Consider the following 27,247-nt stretch of genomic DNA (forward strand, 5'->3'; position numbering starts at 1 on the left):
GAATCATAGGGGGACTAAAAACATATTTTAACCTTCAAATTTTTAGTTTATAGCTTGACACAAATAAATAATCAACCATCCTGAATTGTAAGCCATGAAGGATACTAGTAAAATACATATTAAAGAATAGGGTAAACTATACAAACAATTACCCAACTATTAGCGTATTTCTATTTTGTCTACATAAGTTTAAAATATTATATTTTAATCACTAACATTATTAAAATTTAATATTTTGGTCACTTCTCTGTTAAATCACTAACAGAGTGCTAACGTGGCCATTTTTCATTGGCAAAATAATAAACTTAACCCTCCAATGATTACAAATTCTATCAATTTGGTCCTAATTCTAAAAATTCAATAAATTTGACCTTCAACTTTACACATTATGTTAATTCAGTCTTGATTATTAAAATTTTAAAATTAAAAAAATTTTAAAAATAAAAATTATTTAAATGTTTATTTTTCAATAAAAATACATAAAATTTTATAAAAATACACACAAAATTATAAATAAATGAATACTCATTTTCTCTTTTTCTAACATTAAATTATTATTATTTATTAAATTAAAAATTTAATAAATAAAATATTTGAAAAAATCTACAAACCAGACTTAAACCATATTCAAACTTTTCATTTTTGAATTTTATTTTATAAATAAAAAATTATTTATTATACACTTACCTTATTCCTTAGTCCTCACTAAAATTGTCGAGTGTTGGGAACCGCCTTCAACCACCGACATTGATAACCCTTACTTCGAATTTATTGATTTTTGCATCTTTTGTCGTTGTGCTATTGAATTAGGAATTGGTTGTAGAACTACCAACATGGCCTTTCACCTATTGGGTTTCCAATACTTTATCCTCACTTATATATCCTCAATAAAGCTAACATTCAAGCACAACCTCAAATGCAACAAACTCGTTTTGGGCAACAACCTAAAACGTCAACCCTTACAATTTTCGACCTCAAGCTGTAGTTTTTTACTCAACAAGGTGGTCATTAATGTCAAAAAAAAAAGAAGGAAAAAGTTGAATCTACTTAAGTTTTCTTCATATTTTTCCCTTAGATTGTTTTATTTATAAAATTATCATTTTGATAAATAAATGTTATATTAGAAAATGAGAAAAATAGATGTTTATTTATAAATATTTTTTTTATAATTTTGTTTCTATTTTTATTGAAAAATAAACTTTTAAATAAATTTTTATTTTTTAAAAATTTGTTTATTTTGAATGCTTAAAAATCAAGATTAAATTGACATAATATGTAAATTTAAGGGTTTAATTTATTAAATCTTTTAGAATTAAGATCAAATTAGTAAAATTTATAAATTTCAAAAAATTAAATTTATTATTATATCAATAAAAAAAAGTCAGGTCATCATTTCGTTAGATTTTTTTATACAACACTCCATTAAGATTTAAGGAATAGTCTGAAATAATAAATTCCAACAACATTATTGACTAAAATTAAAAAATAAATAAATATAAGTGACCAAATAAAGTTTAGGCTAAAGAATAAAGTTTTAACCCAAAACACTATATTAGCTGTAAGCCTTTTTGAAAAGTCAAAATCCAATCAAAATGTCAAAAAAAAGTAAGCCCAGAAGACCCGACCAGAGAAAACCAAAACCAAAACTGGACTGGATTTTTTTTCTTTTATTCAAATCTATCAAATTAATTCATGCACTTAAATATTTAAATAAAGAACATAACATAAATAAATAAATTTCAAAAAATCAATTAAATAGAAAAACAAAGGAACAAAAATTAAATAAAAGTCGTCTCCAGACTTCACCTCTTCTCGACGGCTTATTGTTCCAAAATTTGGTCTATCATCACCACCATAACCACCGTCTCCCTTTTAGATCAATCTATTTCCTCTGCCTCATCTCCTTTTTTTCGCCTTCGAGAAATTATCGATTTCTTAATGCCGGATCGGTTTCTCCGTTGCCGCTGATAGAAAAGAGAGAAACGATCTGGAAAATTGAGAGGCAGATCCAGCGGGAACAAGAAGTGGATCTGGTGGATAAAGTGGAATGGCAATGCACGGGATGAGAGGGCTTTCGGTTTTCATAAGCGACATTCGGAATTGCCAGAACAAAGAGCAAGAACGTCAACGTATCGATAAAGAGCTCGGAAACGTCCGTAATCGCTTCAAAAATGAAAAGGTTAGGGTTTCAAAGCTAATTCGTTTTAAAATCTTTCTTAATTCTGAAGTCTATGTTTACAGAATGACCGGACTTAATTTTATGTTTCAAGTTTTCTATGTGCTTCCAGTTGAATTCATTTAATATAATAATCAGAGAACTTTATCTTCTTTTTCTACTTAGATTTTGTTTTAGTGCAGAAGTCGAAGTTAACTTAGCTATTCAGTCTATTTTTGGAGTTTATCATTTTCTTATTTATTTTCCTTTTTATTATAATTTTAAGTATTGAAACTACCTTATTATGCCCAGAATAACTTTTTTCATTTAAAACATATGCATTTGAACGCCATTAAACTTATCAATTTCTTTTTCCGTTTCGGTAGACTATTAGCAGAAACTTATAGCAAATAAAATTTTCATAATTTATCTGGAAAAAAGTTCTTAATTGTTTCAGAACGGTAGTGGCGGCTGCTTGAGTCAGCAAACTGCTATCATTTTAAGCTTTTACTGCCACATTTCTTCTGACTAAGCGTATACTGTTCGTATTGGAATATATATAGGCTCATTTTTACTGGGGTTTTTGCTTTTTTACTTGCTACACTTTTTCAATAGAAGGTGAAAATGGAAAAACAAAAATGAACTGAAAACATGGGGAAAAATAGCAAAAAGCATCAAGCAAATGGAGCGATAGAATATGTGGTGGGTAGAAGCTCATAGTCTGTTAAGAATCATTTAGAAGCCTAATTTGAGTGAAAACCTTCTCAATGCTATTAGGTATGCTGCTAGCTAATCATGAGAATCTCTCACAACTTGATCTTCCAGTTAAAAACCTTTTAGGCACTGAACTCCTAACATGTATATTTCTATGGTCCCATATTTAGTAGGCATCGCTGTCTTTACACTGTAGCACAGCTGTTCTCTAATCGAATGAGCCTGTTGCATTTGGTAAAGCATAAATTATATAGGGTTGCAGTTAAAAAGGTTTGATGTAATCAGTTTGCTCAATTGGATTGCTGAATGAGGTCCATGACTCCTTGTGAAGAGTCAGCTCTGATCAGTTTGGCAGTGAGGATCAGGAAGATGGTATCGATTGTATTTTCATACAAAACCATGTCTAAAAAGCCAAACATTTGAACTATGTTGTTAAATTTTAAAATTATATCCCTTGGTGAGGATAATAACCTTTAAAGATGTGTTTCCATAAATTGATGAATTTGGCAATCTTTTGGCATATTTGAACTGCAAATATCTTTTTATTTGGATTTATAGATCTGGCTGTCTTTCATAGTTAGGAGATGTCCTTGAAGCCTTCAATTAGTTTTGATGTTAGCATTACTGTTTGTATTTCTCTCTATCTCACCTAACCTCACCCTGTGAGCAAATTTTTATGTGGTTCTTATTTGGGCTTTGCTACATTCCTCTTTCATGTTGTATGTTGAATGGAAAAAGACTAAGGTTCTCAATTTAGTTAATGTTTCCTTTTCCCCACTTGCTCGCCACTATAGTAAAAAAAAAAATTTCTTCTTGACAATGACAGTTATTAAAATTTTCAGTATTTTGTATTTTTCCTTTGGAAGAAGTTGTGTACCAATTGCCAACAACTCTCTTAGATTGTTGGGAAATTTTATTTCCATGATTTTTGCATCGTCTTATTAGTTTCATCTTTAATTCTCGTAAAGGATCATATAAATCAACTCTAGTCTCAGTAAGAAATCTAAAGTGCATTTGTTTTTGTTTCACATTGAGCATTTTCTCCAGCTTCAGACATGCTAGAACAATAGGTTCTATTCTCTTGTACAGGAAACCATATATTTATTTATCTAAGGGCTGTTGATGAATGTCAGCCTGTCCTTCAGCTTTAAGAAAGTAGCCTTGTTGTTCTTATATGAAGTTCTTTTTTCTCTTTTATTTTTATTGTTAACTTATATAGGAAGAGTTTACCTCATTCTTTCATGCAACATTTGAATCCTAGAACCAAATTTGTCAAAACACTGTGATGTGGACCTTCAAGAACCACATTGCAAAAGCTAGCTATTGAGGTTGTAGAGCCTAGGTCCATTTAAGCCCCTCAAGGAAATTCCGTACTTTCCTATGTGGGATCCAAGTCCCATACCTTGCATTTGGGTCCATATCACACTGCCAGTTCCCTTTAGAAACATTTAAACAGAACCTTTTAGTGCCTTGTTTGGTGACAAGGTCTTTTTAGTGCCTTAAGGAGCTGAGTGAGCAGTTTTTTATTGAAAGTTCATGTTATTCTGACAGGGATTGTCTCCATATGAGAAGAAGAAATATGTTTGGAAAATGCTTTATATATACATGCTTGGTTATGACGTTGACTTTGGTCATATGGAAGCTGTTTCCTTGATATCTGCACCAAAGTATCCAGAAAAGCAGGTAAGATCCACATTTCATTTGCCCTTTAATATGATTAAAAGCACATTTGTGAGATGTTAAATGGAGGGAAAGACCTGGTAGATCCATGTTGTAGAAATGACAATCTGTTCAAGAGCCTGAAAGAAGAGGAAATGGGGAAAGTTGTATAACCAAGGCCTAAAGAAGTTATAATCATTTCCTCTTTTCCCCAAGAAAGAAAGAGAATAAGGAAATAAAACTTGAGTGTATAAAGAGCTAAGAAGATAGCATGTTGGGATGTCTCACCTGTGACACTTGTCAGAATCTGCCCTACCATGAAAGTGTCTTTCTTCATGCTTATAACAGTTACTGTTACATGCAATGTGTCTCCAACAATAAAGCTGGAATGTTTTGCTACTGTTGAAGCAGTATAATAACCATCACAATTCTATCCGAATCTCTAATGGGGCTGTATGAATCAAGTAAAGGATTTATTGTGGAGGCTTGGATAATTAATAAAATAATTAGTTCTGCATGCTTCCATTTTCTCCGCAGTTGTTTAACTTTTGTCCCCCCATCATTTATTGCAGGTTGGATACATTGTGACTTCATGTTTACTCAATGAAAATCATGATTTTCTGAGACTAGCAATCAACACTGTACGCAATGATATAATTGGCCGAAATGAGACTTTTCAGTGCCTTGCACTAACCATGGTAAGGTTTAAAAATTGCTAGAGATTGTTGATGTTCCATATAATTAGAATGCGGGAGGAGTTATTTCTGATTTACATTATCAAATAGCTATCATACTACGTACTTAATTGAGATGCATGCAGAAAGTTCAGAGCAGGATTTAGTCCATGACATATTTCTCTTTTCTAAAGAGAAGTTTTCATTCGCTTTTCTAAATATTATTCATCACTTTATAATTTCTATTGTAAGTCATTGTTCCTGGATCTGCAATAGCTTTTCTTATTATTACTATTGCTCTTGTTACCTTTTGTGGGTTGATTTATAGACACCTAATATTTTCCATATGGTTACTTCTATCCTTTTTTTCTGTATATTATACTCTTTTCCTGAAATTAACTCTGTAGGTTGGGAATATTGGTGGGAGGGAATTTGCTGAATCTTTGGCACCTGATGTTCAAAAGTTACTTGTAAGGAACCAGAAACTTGTTAAGTTCAAATGTTTCTTTTAGAAAATAATTTACTGATAAAATCTGTTATTCCAGCTTTCTAGCAGCTGCAGACCCCTTGTAAGAAAAAAAGCTGCATTATGTTTGCTGCGATTGTTTAGAAAAAATCCTGATGTTGTCAATGTTGATGGCTGGTATGTTAGAATGTTCAAAATTTTATCCCAAATGGCTGTTTTATGATACTAGTTGTGCTTATTCTGGATTTCTTTTATTGCCCTATGTTTAGGGCGGATCGGATGGCGCAACTTCTAGATGAGCGGGATCTTGGTGTTTTGACATCTTCTATGAGCCTTCTTGTTGCTTTGGTATCAAACAATCATGAAGCATATTGGTCTTGCCTTCCGAAGTGTGTTAAAACAATGGAGCGCCTTGCAAGGAACCAAGATATTCCACAGGAATATACTTACTATGGCATCCCATCTCCCTGGCTTCAGGTTTGTACTTCTGTTTCACTCCTGCAGATTCTATGAGTTCAATGTCAAGCTTTGAAAAAAGTTATGTGCCTGGTCTGATTCAAGTGTAGAACTGTTTTCACTAGGCTACTTGGTAACTGTTTTGAATAGTTTTCCTTTTTTTCTTTTCTTATCTCTTCTTTGGGGTGGATGACATTTGTTATTAATGATGATCAACTCATTTTTGGTAAAGCTTATCTGATGTTTATTATTTTCTCTTATAACAGGTTAAGACAATGAGGGCTCTCCAGTATTTTCCTACCATTGAAGATCCTTATACGCGTAGAACATTGTTTGAGGTTTTAACTTTTCCATAGAATTCATCCCTTGACGTTTCAAGATTATTTTGATACTGATGGAACTTTGCATACTTATTTCAGGTCTTGCAAAGGATATTAATGGGAACTGATGTTGTGAAAAACGTTAATAAGAATAATGCATCACATGCTGTCCTCTTTGAAGCCCTTGCTCTTGTGAGTTTACTACTCATTTCTGGTTTTGGCATGTAAAATTTATTATCAATCATTCCCTTCTATACATTATTTTGCTTTCAGTATACATACACTTATTCTGCCCATAATTAAGAATGTAATAGAAGTACTTTCATATTGATGATAACACCTCTGCACCTGCACATAAGGAAGAAAAACGTAATGGTTCTGAAGTAGCAACCTATCTGCTTTCTTGGCTCTTTTTGACATATTGTAATGATTTAATCTAATATTATTTACCCTCTCTCCTGGTCCCTCTTAGAGCGTACACACCATATGGTATACAACCATGTACATATGTCACTGTTCTAATTTAGCATGCATGTTTTCTGTTGTGTGTTTGCTGCCCTTGTTACAGGTCATGCATCTTGATGCAGAAAAGGAGATGATGTCCCAGTGTGTTGCCCTTCTTGGAAAATTCATTGCTGTTCGTGAACCAAATATTAGATATCTTGGTTTGGTAAGTTACAGAAATATAATACCTTAGGTTTCTTCTAAATGATCTTCTTCTTGAAGTAGCGATTATGTTCATGTGCTATATCAGGGTGGATGCATATAACCTAATGATTTACTTATAGTTTTAAAATTGCTTGGTTGCAGGAAAATATGACTAGGATGTTAATGGTTACTGATGTGCAAGAGATTATCAAGAGGCATCAGGCGCAAATCATCACATCATTGAAGGACCCTGATATCAGGTTGAGTTTCTGATTTTGCAGTTTTGAGTTTTGGAGGTGTTCTTTTCGGGGGTGTGTATGTATGTGTGTTTGAAACGCAACTTGCATTGATACTTAAAAGAACAAAATGTATACAATCAAGACCTGTAGACAGAGTGAGTTACAAGGGAAAATCCCTTAGAAAAAAGATTACAAGGGAGCTACAAAATTAATTTTCCAACTAACTCAGGTTTTGCCAAACCATCTGCTAAGGAATTTGTCTATTTCAATTTGTGTTTAAAAGAAAGATGCCTATTCTTGCCTTGGACATCACCAATACAGTTCATCCATGAAGGAACAGTAGCATGATTGTTGATCCACAGAAGAGCATTAGTAGGGTCAGTTTCCAAAATGAGAGAGTGAGAACTAGCCCAAGGCAAGGATGTGAAAAAAGATAGACCTTAATAATCTGGATTACATCTAGGTAACATCTATCAGTTAGATTGTTATTTCTATGATTCTCTTATGTGAATCAGTAATAGTCAAGACTCAAACCATAGCTAACATCTATGCTTGTCCTGTGTAAGACATGTCAAAGTGTATAAGGAGTGCTTGTAAATCCTTGCTATACGGTTGAAAAGTTTTGAAATCACCTTATATCGTTGTCTATTAATGAGCTCCTCGTCTGACTAATTGACGCGGCAAATTAGTAACTTAATTCAAGTCTAAACCTTAATTTGTACTATATGTTGCTCCGGCTCTTCATTTTCCTTGAAGTACCTGTATCCAATGCATACTAGGACATAGGTATGGCAACATGACCTTTTGAGGACCCTCCAAATACATGGCAGAACATACAAAAAAATGACATATCCGTGTCATAAAGATATAAGATGTCTGACACGCACACTCATGTCTGAGTAACATACTCTATAACTAACCCTTTGACTATTGGCATATTATATTAAATGGCAACTGTAAGCAGTAATAACTTCTGGCATATAAACTAAATTATTTATGCTTTGAATTGTATGCTTTAAGATACATTTTTGTTGACTAACGCTCGTATGGGATTTCCAGTATCCGTAGGCGTGCTCTTGATTTGCTTTATGGAATGTGTGATGTAACAAATGCAAAGGACATTGTTGAAGAATTATTGCAGGTACTGTAGTCATAAACGTGATCTTTTTTTTTTTTTACTTTGAATAGTCCCTTTGATGTTTTATTTTCTTCTAACTATTCAAATGCTAAGGCATAAAGATGAGAATGTTACCGACTGTCATCTATTTACCAGTATCTCAGCTCGGCTGATTTCACAATGCGTGAGGAATTATCACTTAAGGCTGCCATTCTTGCTGAGAAGTTTGCTCCTGATCTGTCATGGTAAGCATGTTGGGTAAAAGCTGGATATTAACAGATATTCTTATGAGCAGAACTTTTATACCTCAGCATTATCTTTTCTATTGTGTACATTTACTTAATCATATGATTGCTTGTATTCCTTGTCAAATTGACTAGCTTGCCTAAATCTTGCAGGTATGTGGATGTTATCCTTCAATTGATTGACAAGGCAGGAGATTTTATTAGCGATGATATATGGTTCCGTGTTGTGCAGTTTGTTACCAACAATGATGACCTACAGGTGATCAAAAAGCCTGTCACAGATTTACTTCTATATTTTATAACAGATTTTTTTTTCTTTGATGGTTTCTGGGCTGAGACTTTTATGCTTATGACCAGCCTTATGCAGCTGCAAAAGTGAAAGAGTATCTTGAAAAGCCTGCTGTACATGAGACCATGGTCAAGGTCTGTATAATTTGTATTTCATTTTTTCCAGATGAGCCGTGTGGGCTTGGAAAGTATGGTGTATGATCCATGTGAATGGTTTAAGCACTTTATATTTTTTTCTTTTTCAAAATTGCAGTAAAATATTAGCTTCTATGGTTTGATTTATCCGTCCTTGGGCAGTAGGAAAAGCATATTTGATTGCATTAGAATCTTTGCCCATTAAGACTGGTATTTATGTGACAGCTTGCCTTTTTGAAGCTAAATTAGGGATTTGCTTTTTAAACTGAATTGATGTATAATGGACCAGACTGTGCACCATGCTGCATTTGAGTATGGCTGCCCTTTTCTCTTGTTTGTTATTAACTAAATTCAGTCTCATTTCTTTTTTGTGTGTGTTAATCTTTTAAGTTGATATTATTTAGCACTTAATATTACTAATATATACGCACATATATATTTCAGGGATAGAGATATAAAAGTTCATTTTGGGATTTATATGTATCAGGTCAGTGCTTACATACTTGGAGAATACAGCCACCTATTAGCTAGACGGCCCGGGTGTAGTCCAAAAGAAATCTTTGCTATCCTACATGAGAAGCTTCCTACAGTATCGTAAGAACCTTTAAACCATGATTGTCTCTGTTTGGGCAGTATTTGTTTTCCATATATTTTAGTATCTTATAACGGATGTGTTTCAGGACTACTACCATCCCTATTCTTTTGTCAGCTTATGCAAAGATTTTGATGCACACTCAGCCCCCAGATCAAGAGCTGCAAAGTCAGATTTGGGCAATATTCAATAAGTGAGATTTTATATTTATATGTTTTTCTTTACATTGGTTAATATACCATCTATAATCTGTTTGAAATTTTAAAATTGTTTAATGCAATGTTTTTATTTGTTAACTCAGATATGAGAGTTGCATTGATGCGGAGATACAACAACGAGCTGTTGAATATTTTGCATTGTGTCAGAAAGGTGCTGCTCTGATGGATATTTTGGCTGAGATGCCTAAATTTCCTGAGCGTAAGGTGTGTGTACTTTGCAGTATTTGTTTAGAGTTGTCTGCTCAGTTGGAGGTGGTCCATATATGGTCTTGATCCAAGTGATGGTTAACCATGTTCATCTGCTCAATTTACAGTCTTCATTGATCAAAAGGGCAGAATATTCTGAGGCTGACACTGCAGAGCAAAGTGCTATCAAATTACGTGCTCAACAGCAACCATCGAATGCTTTAGTTGTAACTGACCAACCCCCTGCTAATGGGGCAACATCACCAGTTCCTGTTGGCCCACTTAGTCTTGTGATGGTGCCCAGCATGATTACTACTGAGGTTAGATCTTTTGGAATCCTAGTGGCTACTTGTTTTTTAGGTTTTTTATATATACATACATATATGTTTGTAGCTTTTGTTTTAAATCTAATTTGGACTAATATTTTATTTGATTTATCTTGGCAGGATCATACTTCAACAGACCAAGCCTTGTCTCAACAAAATGGTTCTTTAACCAAAGTAGATCCTCAACATCCTTCAGCAGACCTCCTAGGTGATCTTTTGGGCCCACTTGCCATTGAAGGCCCTCCTGGTGCTACTGTCCAATCTGAGCACAATGCAGTCTCTGGATTGGAAGGTGGTCCAGATGCAGTTGATGGTTCAGCCATAGTGCCTGTCGAAGAGCAGAGAAATACAGTTCAGGTATCGCATTCTCTTTTAATGTTTACCCATACCCCTTCTTCCTAGTTCAAAAATCAGAATGGAACCTTTATGTGCTTTATTTTCAACATTGAAGAAAGTTGATCTAATTGTGTTCTACTCTTGTTGCGTAAAAGGGCTAGGAAATTTTATGTGATCCCACCTCAATAGCATCCCTTGAACCCACTACTTCAAAAATTGTGCTGCAGTTTTGATGACTCCTTTCCTTACCTTTTCTCTAGCTCGCTGCATTGTGTGCTGGGTTACAGCTTTCTCTGTTATCTCTTTTATCCAATATAAAAGTAAAGGGTTTCATTTTCTTGGCTTCTTGAGAAGATGAGGTTAGGGACTTCTATTGTCGTCTGCCACCTTAGAAAAAGTTCTTCCGGTGGTCATTATCTGTCTGCAGTTTCTTTATTGTATGATTATAACACCCTTTTTTCACATATCCTCAAGTCATTGTACAGAGCATTTATATTTCCAATTCATTTGCTTTAAGTTCACTGTACTTGTTTCTGTATCTGCAACGTGCAACAGATATTTTCCTAACGGAAACTAAAAAGTTGAGCCGTTATTGCAAGATGATTCTAGTAAGTGTATTATAAGTTTTACCATTTGGTCTCATTACTTGCATCTGCAGCCGATAGGAAATATTGCTGAAAGATTCCATGCTTTATGCCTGAAAGATAGTGGTGTTCTATATGAGGATCCTTACATTCAGGTCTGAGCTCTTTACTTTTCATATTCCATAGTTTCTGTTATCTGCTTATTTGTATTATTTCCTTAGGTTACTCTAGGATATATTTTTGTTTTCAAGTTGGTAAAAGCTTCCAAAATTTTGTTGCTGATTTTCTCACTAAACATTACTTCAGATTGGCATTAAAGCAGAGTGGCGAGCTCATCATGGACGTCTTGTTCTTTTCTTGGGAAACAAGAATACAGCTCCTCTTGTTTCAGTCCAGGCTCTAATGTTGCCCCCTGCTCATCTGAAGATGGAGCTTTCATTAGTGCCTGACACTATACCTCCTCGAGCACAGGTGAAAAGGAACCATTCTGCTTGTAACTAGTTGCTGGTTAATGGTTATTGATGCTTTTTTTTTTCTTCCTTTTCCATTTCATACTTTTAAAGCGCTGAGGATGTAGCTGTTTTTTTCATTGTTTCTATAGGTGCAATGCCCACTTGAGGTTGTAAATCTTCGGCCAAGCAGGGATGTAGCTGTTCTTGACTTCTCCTACAAGTTTGGGACCAATATGGTACTTTCTAATAATTTATCTATTATGTACTTCTAGACCAGAAGGAGCTGGTTAATTTTTACGAGGTAACTCATTATTACCTTTTACAGGTTAATGTGAAGCTTCGCCTTCCTGCTGTGTTGAATAAATTTCTTCAGCCTATTCCAGTGCCTGCTGAGGAGTTTTTCCCTCAATGGAGATCACTTTCAGGACCTCCATTGAAGCTTCAAGAAGTGGTATGTATACCTTCTGTTTTTCGGTGTCTTTTTTATTGGTTGGGGAAGGGAGAGAAAGAGAAAGATTATGTTCATCCTTTAGCCTTAAGCATGCTTTGTTATAAGTGGGTTGCTAGTGCCATCTTTTTCTTTAGTTGCTATTGGAGTGTGCAAAATGTGGACACCCAACCTACACCTGCATGTAACTGCAAACAGCCATCATATAATGAGCCTTGTTCTGTCTATGCTAGTTCATATTATTATTTACGGACTAGTTTATTTCTGCTGCTAGGCTCTCTGACTTATCTATTTGCTCCAAATTGCGCAGGTTAGAGGTGTAAGACCCATGCCTCTTCCAGAAATGGCAAATCTACTCAACAGTTTCCGGTTAATGATTTGTCCTGGGCTTGTAAGTCCTTTCATCTGAATAACCCCTTCTATCGTTTATAGAGGCTTTGTTTTACCATTATTTTTTCTTTTATGCTTTTTCCAGGATCCAAATCCTAATAATCTAGTTGCAAGCACAACCTTCTACTCGGAGAGTACGCATGCCATGCTATGTTTGGTAAGAAATATATTCTGTTCAATCTACATGGCTTGTTTTATTATAAGGGTGAAACTGGTTGTAAATTTGAATGACATGAATCTTACACTATGTTCTCAGTTGTTTGGTAGTTTTTGAATTGTATGGTTTGTGTTGCTTATAATATTCTGGTTTAAAATGGTGCTGAATTTGTTCCAAAATTACCTGTCCTTCAGCCCTTGCTCATTCCTTTATCCTAATTAAATTTCGTATTTAGAGGAATATAAGTCCTATAACTTGCCCTTTAAGTGTGGTTAAATTATCCATGAGCTTCTGGTCCATTAGAATGTGAGGAAGGTCAGTTGTTACAGCTTTTTTTTTTTTTTTTTGTGTAATATTTTCAGATCAGAATTGAAACAGATCCTGCGGACAGAACCCAGTTGCGAATGACGCTTGCTTCAGGCGATCCTACATTAACATTCGAGTATGTACCTAGAACTTCACACGAACATTTTAAGTTCAAAACCTTGGTGTTGGCAGATTTTTCTCATATTCCATCTGCAGGTTGAAGGAATTCATCAAGGAACAATTGATTACCATTCCTACTGCTCCTCCTCAGTCACCAGCACCTGCACCACCTCCCGCAGCTCAAGCGACCCCACAAATACCACCGAATGATCCTGCAGCTCTACTAGCTGGTTTGCTGTCGTGAAAATGGAAGATTTGTTCAGTATACACTTAGAAACCTTGGTTTTTATACTCTGCCGGCCACCCATTTGGCATTTATCCCTCACACATATGGAAAATTTCATGATGCAAGGGCTTGCCGGATCACGGAGGAGCTTAATTATGTTTGTCGGCTTAGTGAAAGAAGGGTTGGTCGGGTATTTTGTTATTCTTTCTGCACATCCATGGTGAGAGTATTTTTTTTTCCAATTTTTTTTAATCCGTTTTCCTATTTCTTCTCAGCATACCAGATTGGGTTTCTCTATCTAGTACGGTGTCGTTTTACGTGTATGATATGGCATGAAGTAGGATCAGTTGTAACAATGTAATGGTTTGTTAAACCCGGTATATTTTTGAATCTATAATACATATATATATAAAAAAGGACGAGTTTGAAATTTTTTTTGAATCCATTGAGAGTACTTTATTTTCATATTATTATTAAATTGGTATTTAAAATTAATTATAATATTTAATTTAGAAATATTTGGGATTAATTATCATATAATTATCATATATTTAAAAATAATTATAGTTTAATAGAAGTTGTAATAATTAAAATTTTAAAGATAATAAAAAATTAATTTACAATTATTACTTAAAAGATTTTAGTTAATAAAGTAGTTTTTATTACATGACATTATTTTTTTACATATTAATTATAAAATTATTATTGTCAATTTATCGATCATTACGAAAAAAAATTAAATAAGGAAGAATTTATTTTACAATATAGTAATTTTTTATTATTTATGCAAGTACTTTAATAATAAAAAATTTTATTAATATTATATTTGAATTATCAAAATAATTAATATATTTTAATAAGATGTATTAATTATTATATAAAATATTAATTACATGATTTAAAAATTATATTGTATATAGAAATTTGTACAAATGTTTTAACTAATTTTTTTTAATATTATTAAAAATTTTATTGTCCTACAAAATATTAATCTTTTAATATTTTATTTGAAAATTTTTGTTTATTATATTTGAATTTTTAAATAAATTAATACATTTTAATTATATTTAACAATTCAAGTAATGAAATAAAAATGTATTATAAAAGTAAAAATGTATTATTTAAAAATTAACTAAAAAATTAAATGTATAATACAGCATGCAAATGCATGTACCATTAGAAGAAGTTAATAAAATTTTTAAAAAAAAAGTAGCATATAGCGGTAACAAAAGAACAAACATGCGAAATTTGATAATACAAGTTGTTTTTATTTTTATATATAATATTCTTCATTTTTTTTTCCCATTTTCAGTTTTTGTTCTGTCCATGTGATAAATAATTTCAATTATGTTGAAATTATTTTCACATGTCAAATTTTGCAGAAGAAAATTTAGAATTCATCAGAATTCTCTTTATTTTTTATTAAAAATTCGAATTTAGTAAGTGTATACATTACCAAGATTTTGCCATCTCCATTAGCATTTAGTATGCCTTGTTATGTCAAGCCTTTCTCATATAATCTTGGAGATAAAATTGTTTTTTTTCTTTTTTTTTAATATATGTTTTAAAACTTTCTTTTTATTTTGGATTTTAAAGCTTAGTTCCAATTATTAATATCATCAAAAGTTGATTATTTTTACTAAAACAATATTTTTGAAATAAAAATCAATTAGTAAAAGAATTAGGTGTTAGAATTTGAATTTTACATTTGTTTAAAAGTCTATGGTTGATATCTTGACGTAATTGTATATTGAAAATTTTGAGCTGGATCAAATTTTGATTTATCAACGTACAAGTGGCATCCATGCATTATGATTTGAAACGATGGTTTAAATGAACCACACTCAATTTCCCAATATAAAGATGTCAAAGGAGTTATAATTAAATTTTGTTATTACACTTTGATACTGCTGAATTGTATTTATTTCTAAATTCCAACGGCGCCATTACCGTACAAACATTGAAGAAATACTAATAATAGAAGAAGAACAAACAGAAAGAAAGAACTATTAAGCTCTGTTTAATTTGTAGTTAACATGTTTAAGATTGGGGAATTACTTGGGTTTTCTTTTTTAATTTATACAAAAATAATGCCAATCTGATAAGCAGCACCAAAAAAAAGGCATTTGCTTATCTTTCAAGCTCTTCTTTTACGTAAACATCTAAACCTTCCCTACCATTCATATCCAAATTCGTTCCATCATCGTACCTTCCTCCTCAAAACCATTGTAAACTCTTTTTTTTCTTTTCCTTTTAAAAAAAATCACAGACTGATCAAATCAGAGGAGAGTCTTAACCAAAACGCAACTGCAAAACCTTCGCCTCAGAAAAGATGGCACAGCAATGGGCACAAGGATTCTTCCTCCCAATGCATCCATCACCTCCATAATACAGGTGTCACCTGTAGGCTGTGCCTAGCTTTGCCTCCCCTCTTCTAAAAATTTAGACCAACAAAATACAGAGGACAAATCTCAAAACTTAAAAAACATCAGGCTAACTACCGCCATTCTCGGCACCGGCCACACCTCCAGTTGCTTTCTGAAGATGACGACTCTTCCCAAGGAGAACAATGACTGTGCATCAAAAACCCACATACATCACAATAGAGTTCAGGTGCAGGATCATTCAATAGACACACATGACAATGAAGTGCAGTCACATCAGCCTCCACTTGATTATCAACATCCTTTGCCGTTCCATCAGTTCCATCATCAGATGCTAGCAGCTCCGTAAATGAGAAATACGTCTGTGGTTCAAACTCCATATCCTCATAGTTGAGATTTTCATAATCAAATATCAGCTCACCTTCAGGATCCCCATTCCCAGGAACATCCCATTCTGCAAACGGAATAGCTGAATCCCCCTTGGGCACTGCAAAATCATTAGGTTCAGGATATGTCAACAATTCGACATGTTCAACATCACCCCCTGCAAAACCATCCACCTCCCCTTCCCGCTTTATATGCCTTCTGACTGGTAACTTCTGCGGCCCAGGGGCAGAAGCAGTATTCAACTCAATATCCACTTCTGGAATGTTCTCCGTTATTTGCTCAACGTTGGAAAGGGAGAAAACATCAGGATCATTAACATATACAAGCTCATCCTCTGTAGAAATTATTGGAGTGACAGGACTACACACTTTAATGTCCGAAATAGTTCCAAGATCAGAGTCCAATGCTAGACTTCCTTGTCCTTGTTTCTGCAACTTCCCAAACCGTTTCTTGCGCTTTTGCTCTCTAAGTTCAGGGCCCATGAAAGGACACTCAGGTCCTCTTATCCTCCGACACTTGCAACATTTAAACCCAACCACATCAGAAATCCTGGACTCCTCAAGTTCAACAGCATCAGCATGGTACCACTCTGAAAAAAATTACAGATATGCATCATGACCTAAAAAATCAAAATAATTTTTAAAGGAGGAAATGGCAATAAAGATCAGTAGCATACTTCTGCAAGTTTCACAGTGAATATACATCAGATCAGAGTTATAGGGTTGTCTACACAGCTCGCATTTAGGCTTCAAAAAGTGGTTATCTGAAACACCCCTTGTGAGTATGTTTGCCCGCCTGAAGTCGATTCCAGTTTCATCACTGTTCATTTTCCTCCATATGACACCCCAGTTACACAACTTACTTCGCTTCGATGCTAATCGAGAATGAGAAGCAGATTGCTTTGTATCAGAACTTCTTTCCTGAATTTTGACAGAATTTTCCTTGCTTCTGATAGAGGACAGTTTCATGGGTTGAGTAGAACTTTTAACCGGCATGCCTTTGGAGACTGCTGGTGCACTGCAACAGACTTGTCCTTGCAAGGGCAATAGATTGGTAGGAGACTTAGTATTGATTTCATTTCGAGCAAGAACTCTGGCATTGTAACACTCCTTACAAATGGTCAAGCACTCAACTTTCCCATTCATAACTGTTGAGCTTAAAGTACAGCCCTGATGACAATAACCTGATCACAAATTGACAAAGCAAAATTAGACGGACATTCAAACCAAACTCCGCAACAACAAAAATAAATGGTCCCACAGAGAAAAAGCTCCTGGTGGGTAAATTTTTTGTTTCAATAATTTTGGTATATTACTAAAATGGCTGTATTTCACATGTTTTCATGTTTAAAAGAAATAATAATCTCACAGGAAATAAATGAGTTGTATAGCTATCCAGTTGACTAAATAAGAGTCAAGATTCACGATTACCACTTTAGGCCCAGAGAAGAACAAGTAATGAAAAGATAAATTATTAATAATAAAACAGCTTTCCACAAGGGTGCTAACGATCTGATATTGATAGTTCTCCCCTGAATCTAAGTTTTTCTAGGAACAAATTCACTTTGTCAGAACATAGGATCAAGTTTCCCTGGCTCAAAACTACCAAAATCAATCAATTGCTAGTGAAGTCAAGAAATTTCAACAGTGTAAGTTTCAGATTTTCTTTAACATTTCTATTTAGAGTAATTAATCATGCAATTCTTGAAAATATTTTGGAGTAAAAACCAATCAAAATTATTAAACAGGATGATCAACTTCCAGACTGCAACATTACAGGAATTCTCCTTGCAAGGAAAATGTAAATCAAAACCAAGAAGTGCAAGGCAGATTATTCCCCACAAACATGTGAATCACAAACTTCCTCTCATCAGCATTGAAAAAGGAAAAAGGAATGGAAATATCAAGAGTCTACTAAAAATTCACAAACAAATGAAGACCTATTAATAATGGAGAGGCCCTACCCTAGCTTGACCTTTCTCCTTGATCACCTATAACAAAAGGCTTGTCTTTTTTTAAATTTATAACTTTAATACTTAATTGCAAAAACACTAAGCAAAACAACTGGATTATACATTAGACAGGCGGTCTATTGAAAACACGTGAAGTTAGAACATAAGTATGATATACAGATGCTGAAGAACATTAGAAGAGATTAGTTCAGGGACCCCTAAGACAAAATTGGGAAATAAAGTATAATTTAGAATGAGAGTCTAGAGTGGTTAGCATACCTTGGCATGTGCCACATTTGACTGCATTCCTGATGATTGCACAACAGAAAAGATAAATAAGATTAGAGCAAGGAGGTGAAGAAAATAGGAATTTCAATATAAAAATATATATATTTGACAACCATATAAGAAGATTACCTCAATAAAACATCCATTTGACAAGAAGCACAAGAACACTTCTCTGATTTATCTCTTTTAGATATCAGATACGCAAATATATTCCTACGGGAAGCTTTCAACTGCCTTCTTTGTAACTCGGATAACTCACTTAAAGGCTTCTTAACTGGTGGAAAAGCAGAAACACTCATTCTTTCTTCATATTCTTTGATCAAATATAAAGGAATGTATGTTACATGAAACCAATATTTCTCCTTTTCATCATCAATTTTCTCAATGTCAACTACATTCTTCATGACACGTGAAGGAAGGTGCTTTTGATTTCCAAAAGCAACTCCATATTGGATCTTGCTTTCTACAGTTTTCTTATCACATATAATTGCATTTCTAAAAACATATGCTTCTGTCTCTGAACCTTTTCCATCTGAGATGTTATGCTCAGGACGAACAAGATCATTCCATCTCACATGAAGATCTAGGTATCTAACCTGAACCAAAGTGCAATTAAAATTTTGTTAAACTTCCTCACAACCCAGTGCACTGTTGGAAAAAGGGTTACATGAATGGTTCATTCAAATGTAGTTTAATGACAAACCTGAAGTGCAAGCTGCGCTGCATTCTTACTCCTTTCTACTGCAGCTCTCCAAATTAATTGTCTGCTTCTTTTAGGAATCTCAAAATCATCAACATAATTAATACCAGAAATCTTTCTCACACCACCTAATAAGTCACAAAATCATAACTCTAGTTACTTTATTTATTTTCACCAATTTTACTATTATAAAGAAAGCAAATTAGATTTCTTTATTTCATAGAGAATGAAGATACCTTGTTGTGCAGCTTTTCTAACCATTGAGGCAGGCAAAATTGCTTTCTGGAACACATGGGTTGACAACTTCCCTCCACGCCACCAGTCAATACTTTTACCATCACAGTCGTCAGCTGTAACTTCAGAAGCAACAGACTGCTTCCTGCGTCGCCTTCCACCTGGCCCACGCTTTAGAGGGAATCCCACAGTGGATGAAGTGCTTTGAATCACAGAAGAATCTACTAACCAATCATCCATTAGCTTGACCCAGTCCAAAGAAAGAGCATTAAGAGAAATGTTATCCTCAAGCTGAAAATGTAAACCAAAAGCCAAATCAACTAAAATATAGAGAATATATAGATGTTGATGATGCATATCATCTACTACATCAGAAACCAAAAACCACATCTACCAAGAGCAATCAGTCATACAGCTCATGGCTTCTCATCAAATTTCATGTTACAAGTTCACATGGGTTTGCAATAGACCTTTTAACCAAACTATGTATATTTTCGCAATAAATTTTTTTATATAAATGGTTTATATAAAGATGAGTTCAGAAAAAATGTGAGCAGGGAAGAGAAAGCAAAATAATCAAGCGACCTTAAATTATTAGTAGTTGACAAGCAAACAAGAGTGAGGACAGACTAGACCAGGGATGAAAAAAGCATAAGCAAAGAAGAAATTAATGATAAAATAGGAAAATCTATCATCACCCCAATAACCTAGTAAGCCAACATGAAAATTAGTAAGATCTGACTAAGATTTAGTTAAACAATAAGATAAAATTAATAATACACAACGGAAAATTAACAAACTCAAACCTTCCACATCAATTAAGTCCTAAATTAATCCAAAATTTTATAGCACAAGTGATTGCAAATAAAAATTAGTTAAAGATAACACGTTCTTCAGTTCCTGGTTGGCAGTATGCCAGGAAACCTTGACAAGGGAGGGATAAGGTTAAGGTGATTTTAACAGATTAGCATGGAGAAAATTAACAAATATGTAAAACTCATATCAAGCAAGAGTGTTAATATGTAAAACTCACATCAAGCAAGCGTGTTAATATGTAAAACTCACATCAAGCAAGAGTGTTAATATTTAAAACTCACATCAAGCAAGAGGACTTTTATTGCTCTACAGGTTGAAGCTTCTTCTACTTTTCTACGCCATTGTTTCCTATAATCTGGGTTTAAGAAGGAGCCAACTACAAGACCACGCAAAGTCTCCTCCATGTATAAAATATATGTCACAATGCTAGGAAGACTACCCTCTCCATTCTTTAAAGAAGGAAGGCCACCAAGGATCTTATTGGCACTTTTGGTGGCAGTGGAGACAGCAGAATTCAACATGCATCCCCTCTTGCTTGAACCTGGGACCTTACAAGAATGACACCAGCCACACCTTTCCCTTGGGATATCCAACAACTTCTTCTCAGCACTTGGCCAGAAAAACCGTGAGGCTGCTAATGAGAAAGCTTTAACTTGCAGCAAAATGCTACTAGCAGATGTAACTTTCCTGGCACTGCCTGATCTGTTTACCTCAGAAACCTGACTTTCCTCTGACGAAAGAACAGCCAGCTTTGCAGCTGCAGTAGCAGCAAAATGCCCATAGTTATAGTGATTTACATAAGCATGTGGTTTAAAAGAAATTCCCATATATTGATAATCAACTGCAGAATTTCTTGCATCCCTTCCAAAACCCACATGATTGCCCACTTTGCTCTGGTTCTGGCAAAACATATTTGCTTGAAAATGGACACTATTTGCTGCTCCACCATAACTATTACTACTGTTTCCCGAGGCACATGACGCATGATCTATGATATTCGATCTGTCAACTAAGCTTTGGTGGGTTACATCAGAAGCAGTTTGCTGGCTAACTGAAGCAGCAGACATAGCAGACTCAATATAAATCTGCTCAGACGGCTTCTTATTCATTGGAGGATGATCCTTCCCTCGCATTGCCCAACCATTGCTAAGAGAGCAAGTGAGGTCAGTTTGGTTCATTGCCAGCATAGAAGCATCCGGACATGAAACTCCAACATTGCTTCCACTGAAGCTGCTTGCATTCTCAACATCAACTGAACCCAAAGCTTTATGACTTTCCTTTCCAAAAGGCAGAGGTGATCCAGTAGAAAATTTTGCATCTTCCTTCACGTTTGCTACATTGCCGCCCATTTCGAGTGGGGAAAAAATATTTTCTGGGACATTCCAATAGCGTATAATTGCTTTGCATATATCGAAGTATAATGTTTTATGTTCAATGGATGAAGAAAGCACCTGGAGGACTCTGGGAATGTCATTCAGATTGTAGTATCTAACATATGATTCAGTATCACGGGAAGCCTTCAGCCTGCAATTATCAATTTTAAAATTGTAATCAGAAATTTAGAACAGTTTGGAAAGCTAACCGGAGAAAAAAATGAGGCATCAATGTCATGCATATTGGCAACTTAGCACACCAAGCAACAAGTCAAATGCAGTAGAAAAATGGACAATTAAATAATAGAAAAAAAATCAGGAGATTGAACTGACAAACAGTAATTGTTACTAGCATAAAATAAGAAACAGGTTTAAAAGCTTACACTAGCAAGTGGTTACAAGTACCCAAGAAGACTTGACCATACAAATCAACACCAAAAAGTTCTGCTCCTCTAAGCGAGGTGTTTAATGCAATTGCTGGTCCCATTTTATCAATAACACATTCAGGACAATACCAGGGCCCTTCAGGTATATGCATTTTGACGACACCTATACATCTTGTATGATAGGCAGATGGACACCCATCACAGCAAAGCAATGTCCCATCCATGCCACAAAGACGGCACTCATCACTATTTCCGTCTACATCAGTATCAACAGCAGCAGTCCCCCCAGTACCTCTCAAACCTAAAGAACATGTCCTAGAAGATGACTTGACCCCATGACTTTCTGCATTAATCTCCATTGACTCCTTTCCCTTGCATGCTGAAGTTTTAGAATGTATAGGATGGAACTTTCTAGGTCCTTTTTCAAGAGAATCAGTCACAACAGTATCAAGATCTACTCCTACTTCTGTTGCCTCTCGCATGTCAATTTCAGCTCTCACCTCTGCATAATCTAATACATCATCACATAGAATTTGTAGAATCATCAGCTTTCTGGTCACAGATAAGGAATAGTACTCTCTCTCAGCAACATCTTCATAAAATCCTTCCCACTCGGGTCCTCTTGCATATCCCATTATCACAAAATATTGGACCAGATAAGCAGGCCAAGTCAGTGTATCGAGCAAGCTCCAATCAAGACACCTGCAGATAAAGAATGTAACAATTATAATTATTATGAATTTATATTCATGACCAAAGTGAGAACAATATTTTTTTTTCTTTTTTGGTAATCAGCAGAAGGTATTATGCTGCCCTGGAAGTTTGAACCCAAACATATGTTCTTGTCCAAAGAGAGATCAAAGACACTCGGTTTGTAGGAAAAAGTGCATTAACTGTATCATGCAATTACCTGGCACTTCTAGTCACCCATAAACCACACAATCTTCTTTTCAAGGAGAGATCGTAGCTAATCAACCATAATTTTTTTTTGAAGAGGGGGGGGGGGGGGGAGGGGCATCAATTGCATCATCAAAATGACTTGATACTTTTAATCACCCTAAAGCACACATAAACTCATGGAGGATTGGAACAAGTGTTAGTTTTCTTTAAATTTTTAAGAGCTAAGTACTATCTTGCATCTTTAGCAAGAAAAGATAATAATATGGTAGATTGTGGTGAGAACCATATTTTTCATGGAGCATCCCAGAAAAAAATCCATCAAACCATTAAAACAATATACTAATGCCTAACTATCTATGATGTGTGAAAATGGATATACATACCTCAAGCATTTTGATGCAAGCTCTGAGCCTTCTGAAGAGATTGTTTCAAGATGACAACTCAATGCTCGCATCAAAGCAACATGAACAGCATCAAGCAAAGGGTTTGGTTCACAGCAATTTAATGACCCCACAAAATCATCCAATCCAAACGGGCTCAAAAACAATATTATGCTGAAGGACCTAAGAAAACCATACACAGAAAATAGATTTGAAACGCACTCCTCCGGCACACCAATTGTTCCTGAACCAGGAGGCAACAGAGGTGGTGGAATAAGAGGAATCTCAGACTCCAAAGACAATCCCCTATCGTGTGCATGCTCACAGGAATCACTTGAAGAATCTGCATCATCCTCTTGTTCTCCATCATTCTCGACCATCATCTCACTAACAGCCAAACTTTCCACGCCCTTAGCCTCATTTTTTAAAACTTCCGCTTTCTTCTTTTCCTCCTTCAATTTACTCTCCTTTGCAATCCTGTTTAACACTAATTCATCTAACCTAACTTTTCTCCTACTCAAATCATCATCGAAATATGAATCTTCCAAAACCAACTCTCGAAGTTCCCCACTCTCCAGATCCTCAAAATCACCATCCTCATAGTCTACTCTATACAATCCAGTGTCATAGGAAACAATCTTACCTAAAAATACACTTCCCCCAAATTCTTTCAACACGTATCGACCTACAAAGGCCATGGATCTTGTCTCCAACACCCGTTTTTTAGTTTTGGAATTATTAAATTTCGTATCAGCAACAGAACTTTCATTTTCTTCTTCTGGTCGCCTACGTTTCCTCGGCCTACCTCTAGGCCGTTTTACGATAACCTCCATTGACCGACCGACCCGATAACAGATCGAATCGACCCCTGGATTTGATAAACCTAGTTTCCAAACAACCCCCTAGGGTTTCCAAAAAATTCCTTTTATTTACAGAGCCTGAGGTCGCCTCTCTTTTTTTTTCTGATTTTTAGTGATCTATGGCTCGCAGAGGTCCTTTAGAAGAAATTCTAAACAAATATTGAATAAATCAATTTTTTAAAATGATAAAAAAAATCGGAGAAATAAAATCAGAGTAATTTTTAATAAAAAGTAATTATGGACGAAGAACTATGGAGAGATACCTGGTTAGGGTTTTTTGATAACCGCCATTGAAATTGTCTTCTGAGATTCTAGAGATTAGAGAGAAAGATAGAGAGATAGGGAGTCCTAATAGCAGTGAACAACGGCCTCTTTTATCGCGCGTGAGAAAAGTGAAAAGTGAGGAGTGGCGGGCTCGGTTTTTTTTTGAGTTATCGATTTGAACTCGTCCGAGTTGGGCCGTGAAATTTAATGATTTTCTTCTACACCAGATTTTATATGGGGGATATTTTGTGCGGACACCCTCACGGTTATGATTTACTGAGCTTGTAATTATGTTATATGTGCTTTTTAATATTCTCTATTTGTATTTTTAAATTTATAATATTTAACTTTTTTAAATTGATTTTAAGCAAGTGAAAATAAATAAATTTTATTTTTAATGGAATAAAATTTTTACTTTTATACTTCCCTCATGTTATATTGTTATTATAAACTTTTGATTGCTTAAATTTGCTTGATATAATTCATTAAAATAATTCATTTTATATAATAAGTAAAATAAATAAATTGTTGCAAGAATCAGAGTAAACTAATCGATTGAACTACTTGAACTTGAAATTAATGATCCAATCAATTTAATTGATTAAGGTAAATGAAAAATCAGAATTATTTTGAATCCTTAAAAAAGGATAATAAATCAAAGAGTAATGAAAATCTACTTTGATTCTTTTTGTATTTTATTTTTTTGTAAATATGATTTTTTTTCTATTTTTGAATAAATTTAAAATGTTTTTAATGAAATTTTAAATTATTATTATTTTAAAGTGATTGAATTGTCTTATTCAACCAGATCGATTCTTACTAGTAAAAAAAATATTTCATTTAATCATCTAGTATTTAATAAAAAAATTAAGAGGTTATTAAAATTTTAAACTTCATAACTTAAAAAATAACATAAAATTAATTTGTATTTGTTGAAATTGACTTTTTATTAGTATTGAGTAAATTATGAAAGCAAAATTATGTGCATGGTTCACAGTGTAAAAATATATCAGTGCACGATACCAAAATTCAAACCAAGTCCACCAAAAGCCAAATGGTCATGACCTTACACAATTCACTCCAACATATGCTCTAAGATTAAAAATTAGGACTAATGGTCGAATTGACTCAGTGTATAAACGAGGCAACTCAGAGTTAGTTAGACTCATGCATGTTTTAAATGAGTCGAAGCCCTATTCGGCTTTTGCTGCCCTTCTTTTTAGATTCAAACGGGTAATCGGGTCGAGTAAAATTGAAAAGATACAAATACACAACACAAACAAAATTATTATGTGGCGGGAAAATTTTTCCCCGCCCTTTAATGGAATTACTCGCCATTTTTTTTTAAAGCATTGAAATTGGATTATTAATAAGTTTTTTAGGGGATATTAATATATTAATTGACTTTGAGGGTAGCATATCTTTGAAAATCAAACAGAATGTTGTAACACATATTTATTGGTTAAATGCACCCCAAACATCTTAACAGCCAATATTTTTTATATTTATGATATATATTACCATATTAGTTAATGAATCTGAGGCAAACAAAACATATTACACCCTCTACTAAAATCATAAAATTCACTTGTGATATTATACAAGTATCAAATAATCATCGAGGAAAATTATTGTCACTTCTACTAGTACAAAGCCAAAAATGATGAGCGAGTTGATTTTTCGATCTCATTAATATATATTTTTAAACACAATTAACTCGACATAAGCACAAAAAGATTAAAATTTATTTGTTAGGTATCCCAAGCGTCATACTAGAGGATTGTTGCCCATGGAACAAAAGACTTTGTGTATGATGGATGTCGGCGGCAATGTGCAAGGGCAAAGTTTTATTTTTGGGAGTGTTAATTGGGTTATTAATAAAGTATTAAAGGAAGATGATTCTCCGAACAAAGGTGATGTGGAGATAAAATCCTAAATGAGCAACATGGTGATGGAACTTCTAGTAGGTAATTCAATTGATCCTATAGATAAGTTGTTGAACTCTTTAGATATTCAAATAAGAATGTAGATTCGAACGGGGAAGATGATTTTGACTATTAGATGGTGATGTATTGATTAATGTAATTAATGTGATACCATCGATAAGGTTCTATGAAATAGTACACGCACTAATGGAAAAAAAGCATGGCTAAAACACTTATTTGAAACTCCTTGGTCAAAGAATAAGATTTAATGCATTATTTAATAGGACTTGTGTGTCGTGGAAGCCATCCAACCATTTTAGCTGATGGATATGGAGAATGAATGTTACATGGTCAATATCTCATAGTGCAACCATGGATACCATCATTCAATATTGTTGCACCATATTTGCGTATTGTGAATGAATGGACATTTTTACTTGGTCGCCTTTGAACGCTATATAAGAAGAGCTCGCTAAGGGTGATTCGAGATATCAGTAGGAATGTGGTATGTATCGACTATCAAACAGATAATAGTAAGAACGGGGAATTTGCTCATATGGCAGTCACTAATGATTTAAGAATGCCTCTAATCTCTATGATTAGATTAAATACCAAATCCAATTAATGGAGTATGAAGCCATATTGGACATCAATTTTTAGTGCAAACAATACAATCATGTTGCAGAAGCTTGTTTTGAGATTAGTACAAATATTATGTAAGAGAAATGAATGTTATAATTATAACATGGGGAATGTGAAAAGTGCAATGGAGCCAGTTGTTATGCGCATTGGCGTAGGATCTAGTCACAAGTCTAGATGAGAATGAATTATTGTTTCGACCTATGGTTACTCAAAAGGCAGATTCGTCCTTGACTGAACCCCCTCTCAAAATAACGTTTCTTTTGATAGAATAATTACTTTTCTCTTTATTTCATATTGGCA

The 27,247-nt window shown here is 34.2% G+C and overlaps 2 protein-coding genes across 3 annotated transcripts; one reads left to right on the plus strand and one right to left on the minus strand.

Annotated features, from left to right (window-relative positions):
- Window positions 1-1,752: 1,752 nt before the first annotated feature.
- Window positions 1,753-13,898, plus strand: LOC107889041 (AP-2 complex subunit alpha-1). Its single transcript, XM_016813339.2, has 27 exons — window positions 1,753-2,179; window positions 4,421-4,552; window positions 5,101-5,226; window positions 5,610-5,672; window positions 5,748-5,845; window positions 5,938-6,145; window positions 6,391-6,462; window positions 6,544-6,636; window positions 7,013-7,114; window positions 7,255-7,352; window positions 8,391-8,472; window positions 8,605-8,693; window positions 8,847-8,952; window positions 9,051-9,116; window positions 9,604-9,710; window positions 9,797-9,901; window positions 10,010-10,130; window positions 10,241-10,432; window positions 10,559-10,795; window positions 11,433-11,513; window positions 11,665-11,829; window positions 11,960-12,046; window positions 12,136-12,261; window positions 12,569-12,649; window positions 12,734-12,805; window positions 13,168-13,247; window positions 13,328-13,898. Exons 1-27 carry the CDS (start codon window positions 2,048-2,050, stop codon window positions 13,473-13,475), a joined length of 3,069 nt encoding a protein of 1,022 aa, XP_016668828.1. The 5' UTR covers window positions 1,753-2,047; the 3' UTR covers window positions 13,476-13,898.
- Window positions 13,899-15,452: 1,554 nt separating this feature from the next.
- Window positions 15,453-24,552, minus strand: LOC107889040 (DDT domain-containing protein PTM). 2 transcript variants are annotated; one of them, XM_016813338.2, is made up of 10 exons: window positions 24,380-24,552; window positions 23,260-24,265; window positions 21,974-22,678; window positions 20,499-21,741; window positions 19,404-19,692; window positions 19,171-19,295; window positions 18,597-19,063; window positions 18,459-18,487; window positions 16,905-17,411; window positions 15,453-16,817 (listed from the first exon to the last, which is right to left on the minus strand). In XM_016813338.2, the coding sequence occupies exons 2-10, from the start codon at window positions 24,087-24,089 to the stop codon at window positions 15,955-15,957; spliced, it is 5,058 nt and encodes a 1,685-aa protein (XP_016668827.1). In that variant the 5' UTR covers window positions 24,090-24,265; window positions 24,380-24,552; the 3' UTR covers window positions 15,453-15,954. The 2 variants fall into 2 exon arrangements, with proteins under 2 accessions (XP_016668827.1, XP_040932358.1); XM_041076424.1 differs by lacking the exon at window positions 24,380-24,552 and having other exon boundaries at window positions 23,260-24,356.
- Between the last annotated feature and the right edge of the window lie 2,695 nt (window positions 24,553-27,247).

Source organism: Gossypium hirsutum, chromosome A09 (genome assembly GCF_007990345.1).
Source record: "Gossypium hirsutum isolate 1008001.06 chromosome A09, Gossypium_hirsutum_v2.1, whole genome shotgun sequence".
In the NCBI taxonomy this organism is placed as follows: Eukaryota; Viridiplantae; Streptophyta; class Magnoliopsida; order Malvales; family Malvaceae; genus Gossypium; species Gossypium hirsutum.

Excerpts from the sequence above, each read along its gene's own strand:
- LOC107889041 (XM_016813339.2), top strand. The coding sequence starts at position 2,048 with ATGGCAATGCACGGGATGAGAGGGCTTTCGGTTTTCATAAGCGACATT. Across the intron at positions 10,131-10,240 it reads CTAAATTTCCTGAGCGTAAG|TCTTCATTGATCAAAAGGGC; the intron begins GTGTGTGTACTT and ends CTCAATTTACAG. Across the intron at positions 12,806-13,167 it reads CGCATGCCATGCTATGTTTG|ATCAGAATTGAAACAGATCC; the intron begins GTAAGAAATATA and ends TAATATTTTCAG.
- LOC107889040 (XM_016813338.2), bottom strand. The coding sequence starts at position 24,089 with ATGGAGGTTATCGTAAAACGGCCTAGAGGTAGGCCGAGGAAACGTAGG. Across the intron at positions 19,693-20,498 it reads TAAAAGTCCTCTTGCTTGAT|CTTGAGGATAACATTTCTCT; the intron begins GTGAGTTTTAAA and ends TTACATTTTCAG. Across the intron at positions 19,064-19,170 it reads CAGCGCAGCTTGCACTTCAG|GTTAGATACCTAGATCTTCA; the intron begins GTTTGTCATTAA and ends ACTTTGGTTCAG.